Source organism: Osmerus mordax, chromosome 13 (assembly GCF_038355195.1).
Source record: "Osmerus mordax isolate fOsmMor3 chromosome 13, fOsmMor3.pri, whole genome shotgun sequence".
Lineage (NCBI taxonomy): Eukaryota > Metazoa > Chordata > Actinopteri > Osmeriformes > Osmeridae > Osmerus > Osmerus mordax.
In genome coordinates, this window is record NC_090062.1 from 8,226,434 (window position 1) to 8,250,094 (window position 23,661).

The following is a 23,661-nucleotide window of genomic DNA, read 5'->3' on the forward strand; positions in this document are numbered from 1 at the left end:
GTGAGTTTCACAGTTTAGGATGTGTGCATGAGAAGATGGTTTTCAATTTGCAGAGGGGTACAGAGTGATAGTCAGCTGACCGAAGTGCTCGAGAGGGAGTATGAGGATAATATTAAAAGGGGAATCTTATCATCTTACTATCTACCATTCACTATCTAATTTCTGAACACTCTCCCAGTCCCTGCCACAAGATTGCCAGCTCCTTGCTTCACCGTAGGCATAGTACTATCCAGCTCCTGAATGGTACCTGGTTTAAACCAGATGTGTCTTTTCAGTCCACCTTATGCTTTTACTTATGCTTTAATCAACAACAAAAAAACATTTGGGAAACTCACAGTGAGCTGTAACATGCTTTTTACTCAGAAGTGGCTTCATTATGACCCGTCACTATACTATATGATCCCAATGCCTGACTGATGGAGTGCTGTAGAGACAGTTATGTTTTGTAATATATATACACATTTGCAAACACTTCTAAAATGTGTTTTAGAGACTTTCAAATGTGTGCAGTAGTATGATACCTCCTTTTATGAGTCAAGATGTAATAAAACAAAATTGCACAAAAACGTGTACCTACAAACATCAAAAGATAGATGGTTGGATTAAACAGCTACAACCAATCAAGATCCAGACATGGCAAAGACAATCTCTGTCTCTCTGTATCATCTAAAAAGGTTAAGAAATGTCGACTACACTGTTGGAACTTCCTTTACCTTATGTTTCTAAAATTTGAGAGACTTCAATTGCTTTCGTGCATCAAACCAAACAAGCAGTCAGTTAATGAGCGGCCATGAGTGGGTTGCTAGATTAGGTAGGGAGAGTAAGCATGCAAGGATAACAGAGAAAGAGAGAAAGGAAAATAGGCACAAAGAAAGAGAAGACGATATACCAGTACAAAACCACTCTGTAATTGTATAGGGGGGACATGGCTTGATTTCAGGGTGTGTTTTTATATATAACTATATATTCCTATCAAATGTAAACACCCATAATAACTGAATGAGAGTACTACTCATCAATCCTGTTTACCATGGGGGAAAGGATTCAGTGCAATCCTAGTAGAATGAACAGGAATGCTACAGAATAAAACACCAAGGTGACGTTAACAAGGACAGCTGAGCACTCCATGGAAAAATAACAATTGCCTTAGGATACTCAAAAGGTGAGGGAGTGGTGAGGCCATCTTCTGTGTGGGCTGGAATGTCTCTCTGGAACTTGTCTCAATTCATTCCTTGTAATTACTTGTCTCAAGTCCATTTCAGAAAGACGTCATTTGTAACTCATTGACAGTCAAGGGAACCACATTAAAAAGAAAGGGTACATACATTTTTTAGGTGAATTAAGTGAATGGGAAGTTGAATGGTAGGTTGCTAAAGTTGACTTAAAAAGACAATGTCATTCTGTACCTTGTGAGCAGGACAGCTACATCATGATGTACTGGATGCTCATCTCCCTTCATGTTGAGACGTTTCTGCCACTTACAGAAGCTACTCAGGCTGTTGTCAGCATGATGTGTGATCTTCAGTTCCTCCTGTCAAGCACAAGCATGTCCTTGTAGTGTGTATGACAAATGGAAATACTGGGTACTGGATAAGTGGTAAGACTATAATTTATACATGTTTAGTTTTCAGAAATGAATAATAACTCATAGGGCATGAAGCACGAAGCATAAATGACTGGCAAAATATAATTAGCATTAATACTTTCACAAAGTGTTTAAATTTATAGCCTGGCTTTACTTTTTTGTTCAGGCTTTGTCACTTGTAAGAAAGCATTACTGCTCTCTGGTAAAAAGAAAATGACAGATACTTGTATGGTTCTCTTTGACTTTGAATTGTAAAATAACATAAATAAGTTGGTCTGGAAAGAACTTCAGAAGTTCTCTTCTGGGTAGTGCAGGGATTTAGTTACTTTTACTATGTGTCCAGTAGGTGTGCTTGCCTGCCTTCCTGCCTGCTGGTCGCCTGACTGACTGACTGTGTGTGTGTGTGTGTGTGTGTGTGTGTATGTGTGAGGTCAGCTGAGGTCTTTCAACTTCACAAGTTAATGTAGGTCACGGTAGATGAAAGCATCATCTCCATGCCATGTACTGTACAGGGTGCGTGGATGATGTGATTACGCAATGCCTTTCATCCCACGCAACAACGTTAAGTGTTACCAGTTCATGTATATGCACAGGAATCTCCTGTTTGCTGAATGTGGGACTACAAAAACATTAATCACAGAAAGGTTCTAACATGAGCCAGTAGGAAATGTCAATCTGACAGTGTTTTAGAAACAAAAGAATAACATGGAAATGTTGCCATCTCTTTGCGTCTGTGAGAACTGTTATGGTCAGGCCAATCTGAGAAAAAATAACAATTTGTTAATTCCAGTCAATTTGTAGTTTTTACTGTGAAGCTATCAAAGCAGCCTTGAATTGTAAGGTTCTCTAAAGTTATGAGATGTTGACTATACTGTATAATATACTGTATTATATACTGTATACTATAATGTATACTGTATACTATACTGTATTCTCAAGAAATAAGAAAATTATACCATCCATCCATCATCTTCCGCTTATCCGGGGGTCGGATCGCGGGGGCAGCAACCTAAGCAGGGAGGCCCAGACTTCCCTCTCCCCGGCCACTTCCACCAGCTCTTCCTGGGGGACCCCGAGGCGTTCCCAGGCCAGCCGAGAGACATAGTCCCTCCAGCGTGTCCTGGGTCTTCCCCGGGGCCTCTTCCCAGGATTTTATACCATCCAAACAAATAATGTGGTGTAAATTCACTTTAAATATTAGGCTTAGGTGTATTGAAAACCAGGCAATGTTTAGCTTCTGAAAATTGAGAAACACTTTTGGCTTCACAACACAAGTTGGATCAATTTCCATCTTTGATCACCACGTCAAAAATGATCACTGCATGGTGCGTTTCTGCAAACTGCTCTTACCTCATCCTTCTCCAGCAGTATGAGACGAACCACCACAATGTTGACGGCATTGCCAATACTGGCATCACGAAAAATCAGAGACACCTAAAAAAAATAAAAATAGCAATTCATATGATTGCATTTGTACAGTGAGAACATTTTTCTAACAGGAAAAACAGAAAACAGTACTTATTAGGACTACGTAAAAGGTTTCAATTCTACTGAATGGTGAATAAAAGATGTGCTGCTCAAGTGAACAGGCCTCATCTCAGACTTAAACGCTTGAATAAAAATGTGGGATGAATGTGATCGATGGATCTCATGAGAGCATCCCATGGGTTGCAAGTGATATGCAGTGCAGGAAAGTACAAGGCTTCATTCAATTCAAGTCCACGCAAAGGGTTTACAAATATCATTACACAAACTCTTGAAAGGCAAACTATTGATTCAAGACAGTGTGCTGCTTACCAAAAAGATGATGAGTCATATTAAAGATCGAGGGGGAGACAAGGTGCTGCTCCAAGACCCCCCCCCCTCCACACACACACCCCACTTACAAATTCCCCTTGAAACAACATATATACGTATACTATATAATATTATATATATATATTCATACACTTCACTTCTGCAGACATTTGTTTGGACTCTTTTCAAATGTAAAATTGAATAACACTCCAAGTCTCGTTTAATAACATCTTCACAAAGAATCTTCAACTGAATCTTCCAATATTCAAAACCTTGATGGTTTTGGAGATGTGATCATATACACAGATGCGCACGCATGCATAGACACAGACATACAAACACATGGATGGCAAGATGCCTTGCTGAACAGAAGAGAGAGTTCATCTCGTTAAGTGGCCGAGTACTGGCTTACTCTTCTCCCTTCACTCGACGAGGAGGTTACAACACCCTGGACTGCTAATGTGCTGTTGCCTGCCTGGTTTAGCGCTTGCATTTTAAGTGGTTCATTATATAACTCCAATCTCATCAGAGAAAGGTTTCCTTGCCCCTCCTTGCTACTGTATTTGAAGTCAAACCATCACACAATACGTTCCCTATTCAGAGTGGCAGTCGTGCACATGAGGAATGAGAACACCTTGAAGCCTAAATAACATATGCAAACAAGAGGCTGCTGATGGTATGCCCTTGAGGCAGGGGAGATTGTACAGGGTCAGCTCTCTGTAACTTATCTTTCTATAGAGGCAAAGGGCTGAGGAGTGTCAAGTTTAGCTATTATATATTGGATATTTCTAAAATGTCATGAAATAAAAAAGGTGAGTTCAGTCTTAAACAAAAGTCCTGTGGGGACTCCAAGGCCCCAAAGTTCTACACAAGTTTAGGAAACAATAATGTCAAAAGGCAATAAGTCATACCACAGAAGGTTAACACTTGTGCTGCCTTCGGGTCACATGACCCAAAGGTTCATAACGAACCATCGTTGTGTTTACCCAATTTTACCCAATACAAAAACAAATAAAAATAATTTTATTTTAACCTTCGCAATGTTGGGGGTCTGAGACAGCCCAACGGTTAAAAGAAAATGCTTCACTTTGTTTTTGTATGCGGTAAAGTTGTCGCAATACGATGGTGGGTCACAATGACTGATGGCTCAGAATGACCCGAAGATTACACAAGGGATAAGCAACATGCACTGAAAACATTCAGCTCCGAAGAAGATTGTGAAGAAGATTTTTTATGTCTTTCTCTATGTCTTTCAGTTTGCAAAGTTGTCCTGGTTCTGTGAGTTCCAATTCTGTTCAATCTTAGGAGTAAAAGTTAACATTAAACTGGAGTACATATTAGTATGTAAGACTTGAATCTATAATATTAAAAACTGAAAAGTAATGCTGCTACTTCTTATAACACATAAAACATACATCTATTCGGTTCTTCTAAATAACAACATAAACTTTTCTCTACTTTAGGTGCCATGTAAAGGAAAACCAACTTTTTAAATGCGCGTTGACTTTTAACAACATTTTCACCAACATCAGGGTCAAATTCCAAACATTGTCCTCGTTGATTTGTAAATGTGTCCACACCACATTGTCTGTGCAGTGGCTTTGTCATTGAGACACTGGAGACCAGCATAGCTTCAAAACAATGTATAATGGAAGTCATTCATCAGCATGCTGTCTATCTATAAGACTCCTCAGCCTTCAACTGGAGAAAAGACCGTTTAAAAAGATGAAACGTACAAACTGAACAGAAAGCACTGTGGTTTCAGTTGAAAAGGCATTGTGCCGACCCAACTTCTCCACCATATTTTTTTTAAGCCTTTTAACAGACGTCCACAACCCCCACAAATAAAAAATATATAATTTTCATGAACTGGAAAAACATTATTTCCTAGCCTTACTGTATACAAAATAAAGGGAAATGCAGACCTCTAATAACAGTCGCAGGTCACCTTGACAACTCTGTAGCTTAAAAGTATTTTGTGAAAAGACTCCTGTTTCGTAGCAATAGTGGCTATGCTTACATTTTACTTATTCTACAGCATGAGCATAAATGTAACTCCCCATGTATACTTGTATCGTAGTGTGTCTGTGTTTAGGTCGATATGACCCCATTTGAATCTCTTGAAAACTGTAGTTATAGACCAAACCATCATACGAGAAAATATGAGGACACCATTTTCATTTGACTTTCACTACTATCTTATTCAACCTGCAAGGTGGGTGCTAGGTTTGCCCACAGGATCATTCCAGAGACACGAACATCCTGATAAAATTGTTAACCCCTTTGACAGTTCCACATTTTGGATCAACATCCTTAGACAATGAAAGAGTGGTTGGCCCAGAGGAAGATGATGCCATTTCTGTTTGTTTGGAGTTTGCAAACCATATGCTACAGTTTCCAACCAAAACACAGGTTTGAAGCTTTCAAGTTCAAAGGGGAGATGCAGGGGGCTGAAAAACAAAAGATATTGGAGGATGGGGAGGATAAAGGCTGCTTCCTTTCTGTATTATTTTTTGTGAAGCCAACTAACGTGAGAATACTATGCCATGCGGTCTTCTTTCCTGAGATTGCATCCTTTGCTAGACCATTCAAGCAGCTGTGGCCAGACCAAGCACACTGTGTTTTGGAAAAAGCAGCTAATGTTCTGACAATGGAAGAGGTCAGCTGGCTTCAGCTTGGCCTCCATCCAGGAAGTGGTAAAAACACAAGGGTCAATGGGCAGAAAGCTGTTGTCTTTTAGAACAAGGGAGTATGAAGGTTACAGTTGGAAGGCAGCTCCAATACAAATCGAGCATACCCCTGTCCTAACAAATGAGAGTAAGTATGTGTGTGTGTTTGCGTGTGTGGATACTTGTGTGTGTTGTTAAGGGATGGGGTGTAACAGATTACAGACAAAGTAGATCTGCCAGGAATATATCTAATCATGCTCTGATAACATGTAAATTACAGCTACAACCATGTTTTTTGGCAAGAGAGGAAAGTCAATGACCCCACTTACACACATCAAAATGGGCACTACAATTTGTCAAGTTGAAATTCTTACAGTGTGTGACTTCTGTAGAATCTTGAATGATTTGTATGAAGGTAAAATATATATATATATATATATATATTGTGAACTCACAGAAAGAACAGTTCAGATAGACAGTGAGGTTTGTAGAAGGTATAGTTGAATGTTTAGTAGGTATAATGGGACTTCTGATGGGTACAAGGTCATATGAATAATGTGGGATCAGAGATCAGAGGATGGATCAGATTCACCAGACATATTTTGCCACACGCTGTTTTCACACTTGAGAGAGAGAAAAAGAGAGAGAGAGAGAGAGAGAGAGAGAGAGAGAGAGAGAGAGAGAGAGAGAGAAAGATATTTGGGTGCCAATAACATAATGATGCATTAACTAGGCTGCCAACTCTCAAATCAATTATTAAAATCCTTCCTTGACTAAATATTCAGGAATATCACCACTGAAAACATCATGGTTTACCTCTTCTGGCATCTCCATCGGTTTTGTAGATAAGACGTGATTGGATGTGAAAAAGGAATGAAACCTCCCTTCCTTGGTTGCACACTCATTTAAACAGTATTAGTAACTACAATCATAGTGGCTTGGCTAGCGCTAATATTACTTGGCAACTCACAATGTTCATGATGGCCAGGACATAGCTCTCCACGCCCCCGCTTCCATGGTACTCCACCATCTTGGCATCAGCCACCACCAGAGTCTCAACCCACTTCTCCCTGCTGACGGAGCGCTGGCGAATCTTCCTCCTCCTTCGCTGGCGCCGTTCCCAGCGCTCCCTTTGCCTCTCAAAACGCTCCAAAGCGACATCTGGATCTGGGGAGGAGACCCCAACAGGGACATTCATGTATAAGCAGCACAGTCAGGATTATTGTGTGGTGTCAGATGTTGGATGATCATGCAATGTATGTGTACAGTATGGGGTGCTACAGGGTATTTTCTGGTCACAAGCCCTGTCTTGTAAGTTGTGTTGTACATGTCTGCTGAACCCTCTTCAGAAAACTGTGTATTAAAGGCTGTGTAGCCACAGACAGTATAAGTACAGATGCCAACATCTTTTAGGCACCCTATTAGATGCTACATGCACAACCTCACTCATAGAGACGGTGGCTGTCTCATCCCAGAACAATCCCTTACACTCAAGTAGGAAATTCCTTTATGCAATTGTTTTCTTCCATAAAAATGCATTAAACCGGACAAACCTCCAAACCAGTTCAACCATCCTAAGCCATTTGTGGAATATTCAAGAAATCCAACTGACCTATTCTCTGTCCTCATAGAAAAGAGAATCAAGAACCAATTTGTAAGTCAAAGAAATAGCCTACGGCGGTATGTTATAGTTTTTTTTACATTCAGCTCCAGCTGCAAAGGCTTCACTTGAATAATCAATGTCAGAGTCTCACCTTGTGGGTGTTTTTCTTCGTTTCAGGCTAAATTAAGTCGTCATATTTTCAGCTGTACAAGTAATGAGCCAACTGCCTGGGTGCTTTTTCATTGAGTGTGTGCTAATCAAATATTCTCAAAGAGATCAGGGGAGCATGTGGAATCATTAAGATAATAGTCTTAATTTAAAAAATATATTCACAGACATGACTAGGATTGGTACTGCAGAGGTAGGATTCATGATTTGACCTGCTCAGTTATACTGTCTAATTACTGTCCCTTAAGATAATGTGTGTTATATGATTGAAAAAGATCCAATTTCTGCCTCTGGAGTCACATTTAGGATTGCTCTTGGTAAATAAAAATCTTTTGACAAGTGTTTTAGCAGTGCTTGAATTTGCCTGGTGCCAAGGAACCAATGGTCAGCCAACCAAACTGACAAGAAAGACAAACAATAATTGACTGAGATCCAATCGAGGGTGCACATTGAAGTCGTAATTGTATGTTTCACCTTTGACACCACAGGTACTGTTGAAAGCCTGCTCTCCAGATAAGGACTGTACAATATGACTGAAGGCAGAGGAGGCATGACGTTTGTAGATAACGTGGGCTTGTGGCCTGCCTGAGTCATCGCTGGACTGCTCCAATGGGCGGATAAAGAATTCATCATTGGTCAGCTTAAACAGTCCGGTCTACAGAGAGGAAGAGGGGATCAAATTTGGTTGCTGTTAGACATAATGAAAATTCTAAGAACATTGATAACGTAGATTATTTTGAAATGCAAGGTTCGATTGCTCTGAAATGAGAACAACATAAACTCCTCAAAAAAGGTTTGGAAATGTTATTTCGGTCGATTATTCCTCCCCTTCAATAATACCAATTGGTATTGTATTGGGATTATATCGTTGGAAAGCCTGATTAGTCACCTTTACAACTTGTAAGGATTGTGCATTCGTGGAATGAGCAATGTGTGGGTACCCGTGTGGGTAGCGGCCCAAACTTTTTGCCAACATCCCCTGCATTATCTTTCTGTTGGTATTCACGCTCATTTTGAGCTTCAAGTGGGATCAGCTTGGGCGTGCTGTACGTGCCAGAGTGACCAACGCAGACATGTTGTCTGACTTGTGACAATTCCTGGTTGAGGAATGGGAGGCCATCCCACAGCAGTGTGTGACCAGGCTGGTGACCAGCATGAGGAGGAGGTGCCAAGCTGTTGTGGCTGCGTATGGATCTTCCACACGCTACTGAGGTCCCTGACAGTGTAAAATGAATAAAGTGTAAAAATGGCCAATATGTGTTGTTTTTTCCTTATTACTGTGGGAGAGTTCATCCAATCCACCAAGCAACTCAAAACGAGAGTGAATACCAACAGAAGAATATTGCGTGGGATTTTGGCAAATTAGGTCACTAGCCATACGGTTAGCTGTGTTGCTCATTCCATGAATGCACGATCCTTACAAGTAGTACCTCGTTGTAAAGGTGACTAATCAGGCTTTCCAACGATATGAAATACAATACCAATTGGTATTATTTAAGGGGAGGAATAATCGACCGAAATAACGTTTCTTAACTTTTTTTTGAGGAGTTTAGTATTAAGTGGGAGTGGGGTTCAAAATATTTTGTTATGAGAAACATATCAAGCCCATTACACACAGACGTGTGTTTTTGCACATTCTACAGTATGGGAGAGATGTCAAAATGAATAGAAGAAATAAAAGGCAATTCATTCAGCTGCGTATTAAATACCCATAGAATACAGTATTATACTCATTAAATTACTATTATTAGCATAATTTTCTCTGCCTCACAGGGACCAAAGGCGGACAGAGAAATTGAGTCATAACACAGTGAATAAATTGGAACATAACTCTTCTTTTTTTTTTACTTGCACCAACCGTGTGGACATTTATAAAATTACAGGGCCATGACCTGTCATTACATCCAACTACAATTTTTTACATGGGCGACCACATTTACAAGCAATGTCAGAGGCCTTCACATACGCCCATTTAGATGTACGGAACTGCACCTACACCAACCTAAACCCTAAAAGAAGACAAGGAAAAACTCACAGGAAAACTCAACAAAAAATGTAAGAAACCTTGAGAGGAGCAATTCAGTAAGGGATTCTCTCCTCCAGAGACGGTTAGTGATACAGAGAGATGCAGACCATATGTTTAACATAGTCATGCATCATGAGTAAAGATAAAATGTGCAAATGGATGTTGAAACAGAGTCCAGAAACATCCTGAGTTCCAAATCAGAGATCTGAGTTTCCAATGTGGTATTCAAATAATATTAATAAGAATATCCTACATTCCCTCAATGACTGTAAGATTAAATAAAGACCATGTACTTTTGTCTGCATAGAGGATAAGAAGTATTAATCTACACTACCAGGGCGCAACAAAGAAGTTATAGTACCCTTGCGGCAAAGATAGGCTGTAGTATGATACGACAAAATTACATTTGATCATCACCATTCATTTAGTCTTCTTTTCTTAAACCCTTGAGAATGAGCTGGGCAGGCAACTGGAAAGTTCTAAAAGTCACATTTCCTTAATGAAGCAACAGATAATATAACAATTCATGTTTCCTTTCTTTTCCCCTGAATGTGTAGGTACCAGTGTTCTTTTACTGGTATATCATAAAATCTTTACATCATAGTGGCCCCATGAAAAGAGATGTCAGTGTCTCTACTGTGCATACCCTATACTAATAAGGAGCACAGAGGATTGGTTGGTGCAGCCTATTTCAAAGTGCCATGCTATGCTATGCCAGTCAACTCTTAAGGATTAATTCCATCTCAATCTCTCATCTCTTTGCAGTTTTTCCCCCGAGATCCTGTTAAACAGTATCCAACCTTGGTTCCTCACAGCTGAGGGGCAAGCTTAATCTTAAGAACTAAAACATGTATACCCTGTGGGTGCAGGGAACCTTAGTGTGCACTTCTGACAGGAATGGACGAATGGCTCAGGAACATGCAGGCTTCAGTTGTTTTAGTTTTTCTCATTGTTTCACAATGCCCTTCTGATAACGATGTGCGAGTGTGGTAAACACATATCCTTAGCACAAACACTTTTTAAATGTACTAGAATCACACAACAAAGCAATAATAATAGCATGTGATATGGAATTAAGACTAAAAGAGAAGTAAATTGCACGTTTTTAGTTTATACCCTTGCTCTGTATGAGGCACGTTCATCTGACACTCTCTGAAATCACCCTCTGATGATAATATTGGCAAGGAGATATAAACAGAGCGACCATGTAGACAATTGCACACGTCGTACATCGTTTCATTTGAGTTGAGCTTTAGTTGCTAAATGAAGCAGAATGAAAGGCTTTTTTCTGGTACGTGCACACATTCACACAGATAGACACGCTTTATTGTAAACCTGCATCACAGAGAGACGGGCCCCTTATTTTACAATGGAACCTGATTTGACAGTAATAACTGATGCCACACATCCTTGACACACAGAGGTGATGTCCTGAGCACCAAAAGAGGATTAGAGTGTATAGTTTGATGCAATAGCTTAACATTCAATTGGTGTATGAAAAATAAAAGTTATGCTAGAGATTGCAAAAAAAACAGGCAATAACTACAAGGCTTTTGCAGCAAGTAAAATCCACTATTCAGACACCAACCTTAATAGAACAACAGAGTTCATCCCAAGTTCAAAGCAGCGGTATGCTCCAGGACACATTTTAAGATGGTGCCTTTTTCATCATACTTTACATCAATGTTCTGTAGCTGAGGTGAGGCATTGCTTCAAAAAGATCAACCCTCGCCACCATTGTCCCTGTGCCCAAGAACACCAAGATCACCTGCATGAACGGCTATCGCCCGATAGCACTGACCTCTGCTATCATGAAGTGCTTCGAGCGGCTAGTCAAACCATTCATCTGCTCCTCGCTGCCTCCCACCCTGGACCCTATGCAGTTTGCTTACCAGTCCAACAGGTCTACAGACAATGCCATCACCCTGACGATGCACACCGCCATAGGCGGAAATCCCGGGGGGGGGGACAACCTCCCCATCCTGGGAAAAATATGATTTGTCCCCAATAAATCACTGTAAACATAACTATGTAATTTCAATAATATCAATAAAACGCAATGAAAGCGCTTTGCTGATTATGGACACAATGGCGCTTTTTTAATGTGCCACAGGTGGTGAGAATTGGTGACTGCACCTCATCCACACTGATCACCAACACAGGCACCCCCCAGGGCTGTGTGCTCAGCCCTCTCCTGTTCTCCTTGTTCATGAATGACTGTGCGGCAACGCAGTTCAGACCCCCTTGTTAAGTTTGCTGACGACACAACCATTGTGGGCCTCATCTCTGACAGTGACGAGTCAGCCTACAGAGAGGAGGTTGATACACTGACATCATGGTGTCAGGACAATAAACTCTCTCTCAACATCAGCAAGACTAAGGAAATGATTGTGGACTATAGGAGGCGGCAGGAGGAGAAGCATGGACCCCTTCACGTCAACGGATCCAAAGTGGAAAAGGTCAGCTGCTTCAGGTTCCCCGGGGTGAACATCAGCAATGATCTAACCTAGTCTGCTCACACAGACAAGGTGGTCAAAACGGCCCGGAAACGCCTCTTCTTCTTGAGGAGACTGAAGAAGTTTGGCAGGGACTCAGTCGTTCTCACTAACGTCTACAGATGCACTATAGAGAGCATACTGACTGGTTGCATCACAGTGTGGTATGGGAGCTGCACAGACAGGTACCGCAAGGCTCTATGTAGTGTGTTCCGGTCTGCTGAGTTCATCATCGGCAGGAAGCTCCCTGCCCTACAGGACACTTACCACACACGATGCCTCAGGAAAGCTGGCAGGATTCTAAAAGACTGTTACCACTTCAGTCTTTTTACCCCGTTGCCTTCTGGCAGGCAATACCGAAGCATTCGGTCTCGCACACGCATACTGGACTACAGTTTCTTTCCAAGGGCCATCAGGCTTCTCAATGAACATTGATGTGGACATTGATACACTGTCGACACTCACACTAGTCACTTTACACACTGTCACTTCAGCTACTGGTTGCACTTTCAGCTACTGGTTGCACAATCAGCAATATTGCACTAATTGTACCCTACTTGTCTCTAGGTTAGTATAGGTTATAAGGTTAGTGTAGGATATTACGTGTATTATAGGTTTAGTATACTGTATTGTTTATTATTTTGTATATTTAGGATGTTTATTATATTATATGTTAGCTTATAAATTCCATCACAAATTGGGATTCACATTTATGATTTAATATAAATGTGTCTTGATTATTTCATAGCTTGAAACGGGGTTCCACGTGAGACTAACACTGATATCTAAATATATCCCCATCTGTTTGGACAAAGACGTTTAGGCCCTGTTTGTGTCATCCGACTGGTTACATCCTCTTCACTCATTGACACATTATCAGTCAGTACATAAACTCACCAAGCCATTACAGGTACTTATTGCTGCACTCCCCTTCACAGACGCCTCATCCCAAACTTCTCCGGCAAGGTGGCACAGCAAAGAGCCTTGGCCACGTATTTTGGCGCCCTCCAAGCCACCGTACCTGCGTTCCGTCAGAAAGCCAGGAGCCAGCAGGTGTGGGTTAGGGGTGAGGTTGAAATGCAGATTGTGGCCGTCATGCTGCAATTTGTAGAACACACGCGTTAAGCTTCCCGGATCCCCTGGGGCCTCCCGCCGCTGTATCCGGCCAGCATGGTGGAACAGGAAGTTGGACAGGAAGTGACCTTTGGCATCCACTCTAGAAGGGTGAACTACTTCGTATTGCTGGAGCTCCCTCAGAAAACTCTCTGTGGGAAGGAGAGAGAGAGAGGAGAAGGATGTGTGGTCGTTGTCCACTAATTGACTTTGAGTTTATAAACAAGCATGAGAGAAATATAGACAAAACCGTCTGGACATCATCATATGCCTAGTATCTACACTACCATGGGAAGCTCAGACAAATGTGCATCTCAGCTAGGATCGAGGCCTGCCTCACAGACATCTCCGCCTGGATGACCAAGCACCACCGACTTTGTCCTCTCAAAGTTGGACTACTGCAACTCGCTGCTTGCCAGTCTCCCAGCATGCGCAACCCGCCCCCTCCAGAAGATTAAGAATGCGGCAGCCCACCTGGTCTTCAATCTACCCAGACGCTCCCATGTCCCACTCCTCATCTCCCTCCACTGGCTTCCCATCACAGCCCGTATCAGATTCAAGACCCTGGTACTGACCTTCCGAGCGGTGAACGGGACTGCACCCGACTACATCAAGTCTATGATCCAGCCTTACACCCCCATCCGCCACCTACGGTCTTCTTGTGACAACCGTCTGGTGGTCCCACTGCTCAAGAGCGCCCGGTCCCAACACAAGCTCTTCTCCTGTCTGGCCCCCCAATGGTGGAATCAACTCCCCACCTCCATCAGAGACATTGACTGTCTCCCCACCTTAAAGAAAAGGCTCAAGACGCACTTGTTCCGGGAGTACAACAGTACTTAGGAATGATTGGCTGGACCTGATGTTTCCTCCAGGATCACAATGACTCTTATTGAAAGACTTGTTGCTCTTGTTAGTTAGTTGTAACTGACTTGAACTTTTGTACTTGCGGTGTAATATATTTTTGTTGCTTGCTTTTTTCCACAGGTACACCCTTGCACTTGTTGAGGTTCATGTTGTTTAATTGTTTAACTGTAACTTGTTCAACTACATGCTCTTGTGGTTCTTCCCTTTGGGACTTATTTAGTTTTCAGAATGTATGCTTCATGTTTGGCTACCCGCAATGTTTGTGGCATCTCGTTGTTATGATCAGCGACCGATGCACTTTTGTAAAGCTCTCTCTTGGAAGTCGCTTTGGATAAAAGCGTCTGCTAAATGCATAAATGTAAATGTAATGACATTATTGAGCATTACTGAAGAGGTGTTTCACATGGCACAGATCTCAGTAGTGTGACCCCTGGTGTGCACACAAAAACACCATAAGAGATTAATACAAGGGTTGGACAGTGAATCTAAACTGGTCTCAAAAACAATATAGGGAATACACGTTCCAAAAGCTTTGCATATCCTGCAGGTTTTCCAACTCTGATAAATTTGGCTTGAGATCCTGTGCCACTATCTCAGCTGGGAATATTGACAGTAAGTCAATCGAAATGCACTGTGCACATGCAAGTCCATGGTTGGCAGGAACATCTCATGTTTGGTCACAGTTGTCAGCCCCTCCTCTTTGTATGCTCATCTTGACCCGGCGCGAGTCATTGTCATGGCAACAAGTGTGATTGCAGCAGCACAAGCTTTAACAAAGAGAGGAGGGGGTCCACAGAGCTAGCTCAGTGAGTCAGTTCACACACATAGCTATGTATGTATGTACGCACAAGCGATGTTTCCTTCCACTGACCATTTACCAGACACACAATAATACAAGCATTGAATACAGCAGTTTGCATGCACTCACGCAGGCACGCAGACTCACACACACAAACAATAGTGTTGAAGGAATGGAAAGAATTTTGGGACTGGTAATCTACAGAGGCAGTCATTCATATGACTAAACACAGCACTTTCATGCAAATACACACAAAAAGCCACTTCAGCCACTACAAAATGGCTGTGTATCTCTGTTCTCTGTGGGGGTTCTGAGTGTATTTGCAATCCATGAAAGTCATTTGAATGCGCCGTTCAACTTTCTCTGGTATCATTCAGTATTCAGCTCACTTTTGAGTGGAGTGCGAGTCAGATCTTTTTAATGAGTCGCAAACACACAAGCACATCTTGCTGTGCTAAGATGAGTCATCTCTCTTTCTACACAAATACATGTATGTGCATCAACACACACTTGCATACATTTCACTTTGTCCATACAGAAGCACATATGGGAGGTTAAACCCTTGCAGGCAAATTACAACACAGCCTACGATGTACAGTTTATTGTCACTTTGTTTACTTTCATGCTGGACATTCGCACATCATGTTGGTAGGTCTTTCTGTGCAGTAGCTCTATGTCAGGACAGGGGCACTTTTCTACAAGGATGTGTAGGACTTGTTTCATGGTTCCTGTAGGGGTGCCATTGTGTCAATGCTGTGCTATGCAGTCTTCTCCGTGACCCAAAACCCTTTCAGCCCTAAACAAACTAATGGAGCATAGTTCGCCTCTCCAAAAACACTTGCTATGGTTGGTTTTGTAGGAGCCGTGCCACCTATCCCGAGGGTACATCTCTAGACTGTGGAGACATTTTAAAGAGGTCATCTGCAACATGGGATGGGGCTGGGCCGGATAGAGGGGACTAACAAGCTGGCTTACTCACTAAAAAGTGATAAGAGTTTGAATCTTGTGCATTAAGGTTTTTCCAAATCCTCTCTTTTTAATAATCCGGTTGTCTGTCAAGAAAGTATAGAGCAGAGGCCAAAAGTAGAAGACTGATTTGGCTTTGCGCTCAAACTAATGAGGGAGAATCTGGGAATTACAGTCAGAAATGATATACCCAGTGATTCCTCTGAAAGCTGTAATGTACTCTTATGTTGAATTTTGCTGAAAACATTTATACAAACCCCTCCTAAATGAGACAAAGAGCAATAAGTTCAAACTCCTTCTAAATACATGGGTCCTTGCATACAATCAGGCTTCAAATGTATGTATGCATTAGCTGCATTTCCCATTGTCATGTTCTTTGTTAAAAAGATATGCAGGTCGTGTAACTTATTATTTTATGATTGAGGTCATACCGGTGGTTTTCTCATTTTGAATACAGATGGGAGTTGTGTTATTCGATATTACAGAAGCGCGTATGTTTCCTGTTGTATGGTTCTCACAACACATTAAACTAGTCTAGGTGGAACATGTCATTCTCATAATCCCGTGTGCAGTGTAATTGGGCTGTACAGGCGTGATACATGACTATCAACAACTACCTAAGGCCTCGAGAGGGATGTGCTAATATGTCCTTCGGTTGACTGGTAGCCTGACAGTCACAAAATACTACTGCATGTCTCATATAATGTTAGAGACAACGACCTAGCCTACTGTATCGACAACGTATCCAAAAAACATTGTTGAGAAAGAATTACTCCAATCTCAAGCATTACAGAGAATTTGAGAATATTGAATGTGCTGTAAAAGAGGCTGTACAACAGCCCAGCTTTGTTTCACAACCACAAAAGACAAACCTCAACATCTTCCACTAAACCTAAAGCCGAGGAATTAGAACATGAATTTCACAACGTTGACTTACCAGCCTCTTGGTTAAATCCCAAACTTGGGTTGTTTTCAATGACCGACAAAAAAAACGCTGCGACAAAAAAGTGAAGCGGAGATAGAGTTTGTGCACGAGCTTGAAGGCCGCGGTAGAAGTAAATCATCTTGGTGGAACGATTGTAAACGAAACATTTACCTATTACTTCCCCACGAAAAAACAAATGTCTCTAAATACTTTCCATGAGCAATAAATAACTGTCCTTCGGTCACCATAAATATAAACATTACGAGAAATGGTGACTACCCAACCAAACTTCATTAGTTTGAGACATTGTTCTCCCTTTTGCACAGCTTGTCAATTGCGTCTTTTGCATTCCAAGAATGTTAACCAGGTTGTGTTATTTGCTGACCAGACTCTGTCCCCTCTTCCATCCATCGGTATCTTCAAGCAGCCCATGACAGCTCAGAACTTTCTTTACAAAGCCAAACTTAGCTGAAGAACCGCCCTCTAAAGCAGTGGGAGGGTTGACTTCAGAGAACAATGTGAAAGTTTCTCAATGTGAGTCTGGGGAAATTAAACAAAATTAGCTTTCTATGGTTGTCTGTTTGAATGAAAACACGTGTACTGACAATGTCAATAATGTTGCATATTTTAGACGAGCTACTGCGGCTTTCAACCCCATTTTATATCGGGCCATCCTCATCAAGGTTATGTGTTTAATCTAGATATTGACAATATTATCTTGTTTGTAAGAACTACACGGCATAATTACGAGGTGCATCAGTCAACGCATGCTTAGGTTAAGAACTATAGGTGCTCGAGGGATTGACTAGTGTCCAATCTGTTGCCCCCTCTAGCGGAAGAGAAAGTTCTCCAGGAGATCTCGTCATCATATCCATGCAGGGAAATTAGACTTGTTATAGACAGACGAGATTTACAGCAGCTACTCCCACATGTAACACAAAAAAAGAAAGAATACACCTCTTTAGCGCCGCCTTTGATACTGTTTTTTAATCATGTTGCTATTTGTAATGACGTTTCTTACAGTTGACATGTGTGCCTTACCATTTTCCCACATAACCATACAGTTTACCCACCGTGCTCTTCAAAACGTCAGTCAATTCTCTGTAAACCAATCCTTACTTTGCGGGGGAGGGCACTCCGAACGCACACTTGTATAAAACCCTAATCTAGCTCTCATTGCGTTTTCAGTCTCCTGTTTTAGAGACGAAACCTTCCAAAATTACGACACGAAATTAGACTAGAGGTTCTTTACTACCTCGACTTTACATGATACAAGTAACATGTGTCGCACCATGATAACTGGTGTGGCATGAGTTGGGAAGACTGTATGCTGACTTTGATATGCCATCGGTTAACGACCAAGTGCTAGTCGAAGCACCTGTTGTCGTTTACCTATCAGTGAAGATGGGCGAGATCCTCAACCACAATGGGAGCGGGATACTGAACATGACTTCTTTGGACGAGGACAAATTCGGCAGTCTTGAGGATATTGATGTGACCGCAGATGGCACCCCTATTCTTAGGATAGTTATTTCTGTTGTGTACTCTGTGGTGTGCGCAGTAGGCTTAGTGGGCAACCTCTTAGTATTTTTCCTCATGAGGTTAAGACAGGGTAGAAAGAAATCAAGTATTAACTTTTTCATTATCAACTTGGCTGTAACGGACTTTCAGTTTGTGTTGACACTACCATTCTGGGCAGTGGACACTGCGCTTGATTTCAGCTGGCCATTTGGAGACGCCATGTGCAAAATCATTCTGTCGGTCACCGTTATGAACATGTATGCAAGCGTGTTCTTCTTGACTGCAATGAGTGTGACTCGATACTGGTCTGTCGCCTCTGCCCTGAAGAACCGAGTCAGACAGAGATCGTGTTCAGTCAAATGGATCTGTGCAATATTGTGGGTCTCGGCAACTGTCGCCACAGCGCCAACGACAATTTTCTCTACTGTGACTGTTGTAGCTGGGGAGAAACTCTGCCTTCTCCGGTTCCCAGAGGGCCACGACTGGCTAGCGCTCTACCACATTCAGAAGATTATCATAGCCTTCGTCATACCAATGCTAATTGTTTGTATTTGCTATCTGATGCTCCTACGGTTCATCCGTCTGAGAAGCATGAATAACAACAATAACCCAAAGCGGAGGTCGAGAGTGACCAAATCCGTCACCATCGTGGTTCTATCCTTCTTTTTGTGCTGGATGCCAAACCATGCCATCACCTTCTGGGGCGTCTTGGTCAAATTCAACGCAGTTTATTGGGACAAGTCTTATTACATGGTCCACACCTATGTATTCCCTGTGACTGTGTGCCTTGCGCACGCCAACAGCTGTTTGAACCCAGTATTATATTGTCTCATGCGACGGGAGTTTAGAAAGATGCTCAAGGACTTGTTTTGGAAAATGTCGTCTCCAGCTACCTCTAAGGTCTGCGCAATACGCACGTTCTCGGGTTCCTCTAACCCGCCGTGCGATGGCACCCAAGGGGTTATCGCTTTAAACGTCATAGATGCAGAACAATGTCGACTTTCCATTATTGACAGAAAAGGCTTACCCGCCTCCAACATCATCCCGCACATCTAAAGGTGATTCAAGCGCGCTTTCAAGGAACATTAACGGAAAACCACGATGCGCATAAACTGGGACCTGTATTTGTGCCAGACGTTAAACATTCTAAACCACATCAACTGCCAAAAGGCTACTCGCAAGCAATTCAGTTGAGCAAAGTGAATGTTGATATCAAATACTTAGATTGGATAGTCTTTATTTGACGCATTAACTGCCCATATTTTGGGGTATGTGTATTGCCAGAGCTGCGTAATCTGGATCTAATGATTTCTGGTTACCTTTACACATCTATGTAAAGGTTAGGCTACCAAATGGGTTTAATTATTTTCCTGCGCAAAAAAAACTTTTAATGTTATAGGGACATCAAGTCTCTTGCAAAATGCTACAGATAGCTAATAACCCGTTTGGTCAACATCACTGACCGATAATTTTATGGAAGCTTAGTTTTAAGGTGTTAATTTTGTGGTATATTGTTTGAAACCTAGTAGCCTATTTGAATGTATATGGTAGGCATGTAAAAAATAAATTGCTATGTCTGTAATGTGAACTGTAATAAAGACTTTATTGATTTGAGTTTGGTGTTACTGCATAGCCAACTCCAATGCGCCTTTGTAACTTTGCCTTTGTGAGGACTGATGTTTCATGTGCCTAAAGACGCAAAAGACAATATTGGGAAAGTTATTTACGCTAGCAATGCGGAGAAACATCTATGAATTGTTTTATTTTCTTATGATTTATTTGATCAAAAATGTGTGTTTCTTTATCAATCAGTGGTTTCAGTTTAACATTATCTTCATTAATACTTTGGAGTAAGTATTATTCTGTTGGATAAATAGTATCCTATATGCCTCTTGTTCTTGGTGAAGACTGAACCGACAAAACACTGGCTTTTCCAGGATTTAAGCAACCTGAATTAAAATATATTAGTTCCAATTCAACACCCGAATGCGCAGCTCTGAGCGCACGATCCAGTTTTGTGTGTAATTAATCAAAACAGAGAGAAGTAGAAGTTGTAAGTACACTCAGTTAATCTGCACATTTTACCCACAGTCCAGATAAAGTTTCAATCTTGTATGAGTATATTCATGTTAGATGTCGAAATAGTTTTCAGTGCAATTACTTTCATGAAACTAATTCTACTGTATTAGCGCATCTGTAGATAAATAATGAATCAAAACAAAACCCTTTATTTCAGTTATATTTTGTAAATTGTGTTTATCAAAACAGAGTGAATACATTAACAATAATTGTATCTCAGAACACCCCCTCTGAAAATAAGATCATAAATACTGCATGCACACATTTTAGTTGGTGGATGGTCCATACTAATAGATGACCAGTGAATGGACTATACGACTCCATCATTGCTAGTGTCGCCATGATGATTAAGAGGGGCAGATCATATCTGCTCTCAATAGTCAACTGGCGGTAGAGTCACCATCCTGGTGAACTCTTTGTAGTGCACCTTCCCATTAGACTTGACATTGGCCTCCTTGAAAAGATCATCAACTGATAAGAACAGCCAAGAAAATATCATTAGCAACATCAAATAGGCTAATGTCCATTGGATGTTCATACATTCAGTATTGTAGAAAATGACCCCTGGGAGCCTGATCTATCACATTTCAGGAAGTAAATTGCCTAGCCAGGGTACTAGAGAGCTCCAGTAAAGGTGCTTTCATTCTCAATTTCTACAACAATAAAAAAGTTTACGTTCTGGCTTCATAAAATTGTATTTACCCTCTTTATCTGTTAGCTTCTCTCCAAGCTTAGTGAGCTTGGATCGTAGCTCAGAGGCTTGGATGTAGCCCTTGTTCTGTTTATCTGTCATCCTCATGGCCTCCAGGATCTCTGCCTTGGGGTCCTCCTGCTGGATCTGCCTGTGCATCATGGTGAGGAAGGTGGAGAAGTCCACTTCGTCTTTTTTATCTGGGGAAGAACAAGAGAAACCACTTGTGGAATTAGGATGCTTTTTGATGGTTGAGGATCCGTCATTATACTCAATCTATGTGGACATAACATATCATTGTTCATTCAAGTTGAGCATCTGCACTTTATTGCCACAATAACTCTATAATGTATAATACAAAGTGGAATTGGACAAAATAAAAAGAACATGTGTGACTGTGTTTGTGTTAAAGGTCTTTCTTCAAAAGCCCCAAAGTTGAGTTGGAACAGCAGACAAACCATCCATGAAATGAAGCTGTGATAAAGTGGGCCAGAGCCTGATGGAGAAAAGTGCTTAGGAGGACATGGTAGGTTTTGTTAAATTGCACTAACTTGGAAAGTGGACATAGTATATTGTAAAGCCCTTCTCCCAATTTCTTATAAATACGTATATGATTTAACAATTATGAGCATCTGAGAGACACTAAATACATGTTTTCTTCGAATATAAATGGCCTAGGTAATTGCACTAATCTTGTTTTTCTCAATGGCCACATTTTCCATGATGTGTTCACGCAGAGAAAATGATAAACGAACATGTGAGCAATTCCAAAACAACTCATAGGTCCTGTGCTCTGTGAAAATAATGGACAGGAATCAGCCTAATGTCAACTTGCCATGCTTTGCCAATTCAAGTGGTTTTGTAAATGTGTTGATTGCTTTATATATGTGTTCCTTCCCCCTTCTGAAGCTATTTTTTTAATTTGAGATTTACTTATAAAGTCATCAGCCATAGAACCCTCAGAACTGGATGGAAAGTTAGACAAAATGAAGAATATACTTCATTTTAATATTTGTATGGACATTTTGGGGGTAGGCTGAACGGTCTTCGTTGATTAAGATAAACAATTGGTTCTTTTTGGTGTTCCTCAGAGTTGCATTTTGTGCTTCCACCCTGGAATACTAAGGTAGTTATCTAAATGCTTTATTGTGAACAATTACTGTGTTAATTTTAACCTTTGCCTTAAGGCTTCAGATAGCACATTGTAAAGCCTTACCCTATACCTCACACATTTGGTATTAATGGACAGATCTTGAACACAGTCATAATTTTTTGTATCCCCTATTTATGTTAGTTTCAATAGCTAAATATGAGAAGAGTATTTCAGAGTATTGAGATGATTACCATATGCAGTGCAGGGGCATGTATTGTTCGAAACAATGAATACCTACCTATCTTGTGGACCTGTAAATGTCGCTCCACCTCGCTGAAGGTCGGACTGGTGCCCAGACACCGCATTACTGTGATCAGGTCCTTGACTTCTATTTTTCCCTTACGCTTCTTGTCATACAAGGAAAAACATTCCTTGAACTCTGTTAGGAGGGTGGATAGCACACTACATTATCACTCTGTGTAGGATTGAGGTGTTCAGTTTATTACATATTCCGTGTTGTATAGATCTTTATACAAATAATTTATTATTAAGGACTACAATACTGGATATTCTATTTTAAAGTTGTTGTTACTTAACATAGCCCTCAAATACCCAAAGTGAAAGGAGCATGCAACAAAACTCATCTCACCATTAATTTGAGTTTGTGTGAGGAATTTAGCCTGCAAAATAGACACAATTTGGAACAATTTCACAGGACAGTATTATTATTTGTTCTTATTATTTCTTCACTGTGAAAATCACATTGATAATCGTAGAATTCTCTTACCATGTCTTGAGCTGTGTCTCTCGCTTCCTGTAATGATGTGACTCACCTGTGCAGATTCCAAAGTCCACCTCCTGAATGCGTAATCTAATGGCTGTTGCTGTGGAAACCAAATTACAGCCTTCCCAGTGCCATATTACGCTTTCCCACCCTCCAATAAAACCAGCCATTTATGGTCTTATGACATCCAAAGTAAGAGGGACTTGGCAACGATGCACACCACAGTGTTTTTCATAGTATATATGTTGTCAACTTCTGACCATCTTTGCTTTCAGGACAGCCATAGTCTGCAGAGCTGGTTCTACAAAGTATCCGAAACATTCCAAGGAGTTGATCGTCAGTGCTGATGTGACAGCATAACGAGGTTGCTACAGATTGGGCGGCGGTACATTCATGCTGTGAACAGCCGGCTCCATCTCATCCAAAGCATTTTGTCTGGGAATGTGCATTTCAACTGAAGTAAATTAAACTTTCTACATTCTT

General features: G+C 41.2%; 3 protein-coding genes across 3 annotated transcripts in view; 1 reads left to right on the forward strand and 2 right to left on the reverse strand.

The window, feature by feature from the left end:
* The window catches only part of LOC136954933 (A disintegrin and metalloproteinase with thrombospondin motifs 7), a 59,817-nt gene extending 42,482 nt beyond the window's left edge, over nucleotides 1-17,335 (reverse strand). The window contains exons 1-6 of the mRNA XM_067248460.1: nucleotides 17,023-17,335; nucleotides 13,241-13,608; nucleotides 8,297-8,477; nucleotides 7,022-7,218; nucleotides 2,936-3,019; nucleotides 1,407-1,531 (exon numbers count right to left, since the gene is read on the reverse strand). Of these exons, the coding sequence (XP_067104561.1) occupies nucleotides 1,407-1,531; nucleotides 2,936-3,019; nucleotides 7,022-7,218; nucleotides 8,297-8,477; nucleotides 13,241-13,608; nucleotides 17,023-17,149 (1,082 nt within the window). The 5' untranslated portion in view covers nucleotides 17,150-17,335. The remainder of the gene's footprint in view (nucleotides 1-1,406; nucleotides 1,532-2,935; nucleotides 3,020-7,021; nucleotides 7,219-8,296; nucleotides 8,478-13,240; nucleotides 13,609-17,022) is intronic.
* Nucleotides 17,336-18,351: 1,016 nt separating this feature from the next.
* On the forward strand, nucleotides 18,352-19,689 carry rxfp3.3a2 (relaxin family peptide receptor 3.3a2). Its single transcript, XM_067248458.1, has one exon. The coding sequence runs from the start codon at nucleotides 18,352-18,354 to the stop codon at nucleotides 19,585-19,587; it is 1,236 nt and encodes a 411-aa protein (XP_067104559.1). The 3' UTR covers nucleotides 19,588-19,689.
* A 1,073-nt stretch (nucleotides 19,690-20,762) lies between these two features.
* On the reverse strand, nucleotides 20,763-23,233 carry LOC136954932 (calmodulin-like protein 4). Its single transcript, XM_067248459.1, has 5 exons — nucleotides 23,182-23,233; nucleotides 23,044-23,074; nucleotides 22,693-22,833; nucleotides 21,313-21,501; nucleotides 20,763-21,081 (listed from the first exon to the last, which is right to left on the reverse strand). The coding sequence occupies exons 1-5, from the start codon at nucleotides 23,182-23,184 to the stop codon at nucleotides 20,984-20,986; spliced, it is 462 nt and encodes a 153-aa protein (XP_067104560.1). The 5' UTR covers nucleotides 23,185-23,233; the 3' UTR covers nucleotides 20,763-20,983.
* Between the last annotated feature and the right edge of the window lie 428 nt (nucleotides 23,234-23,661).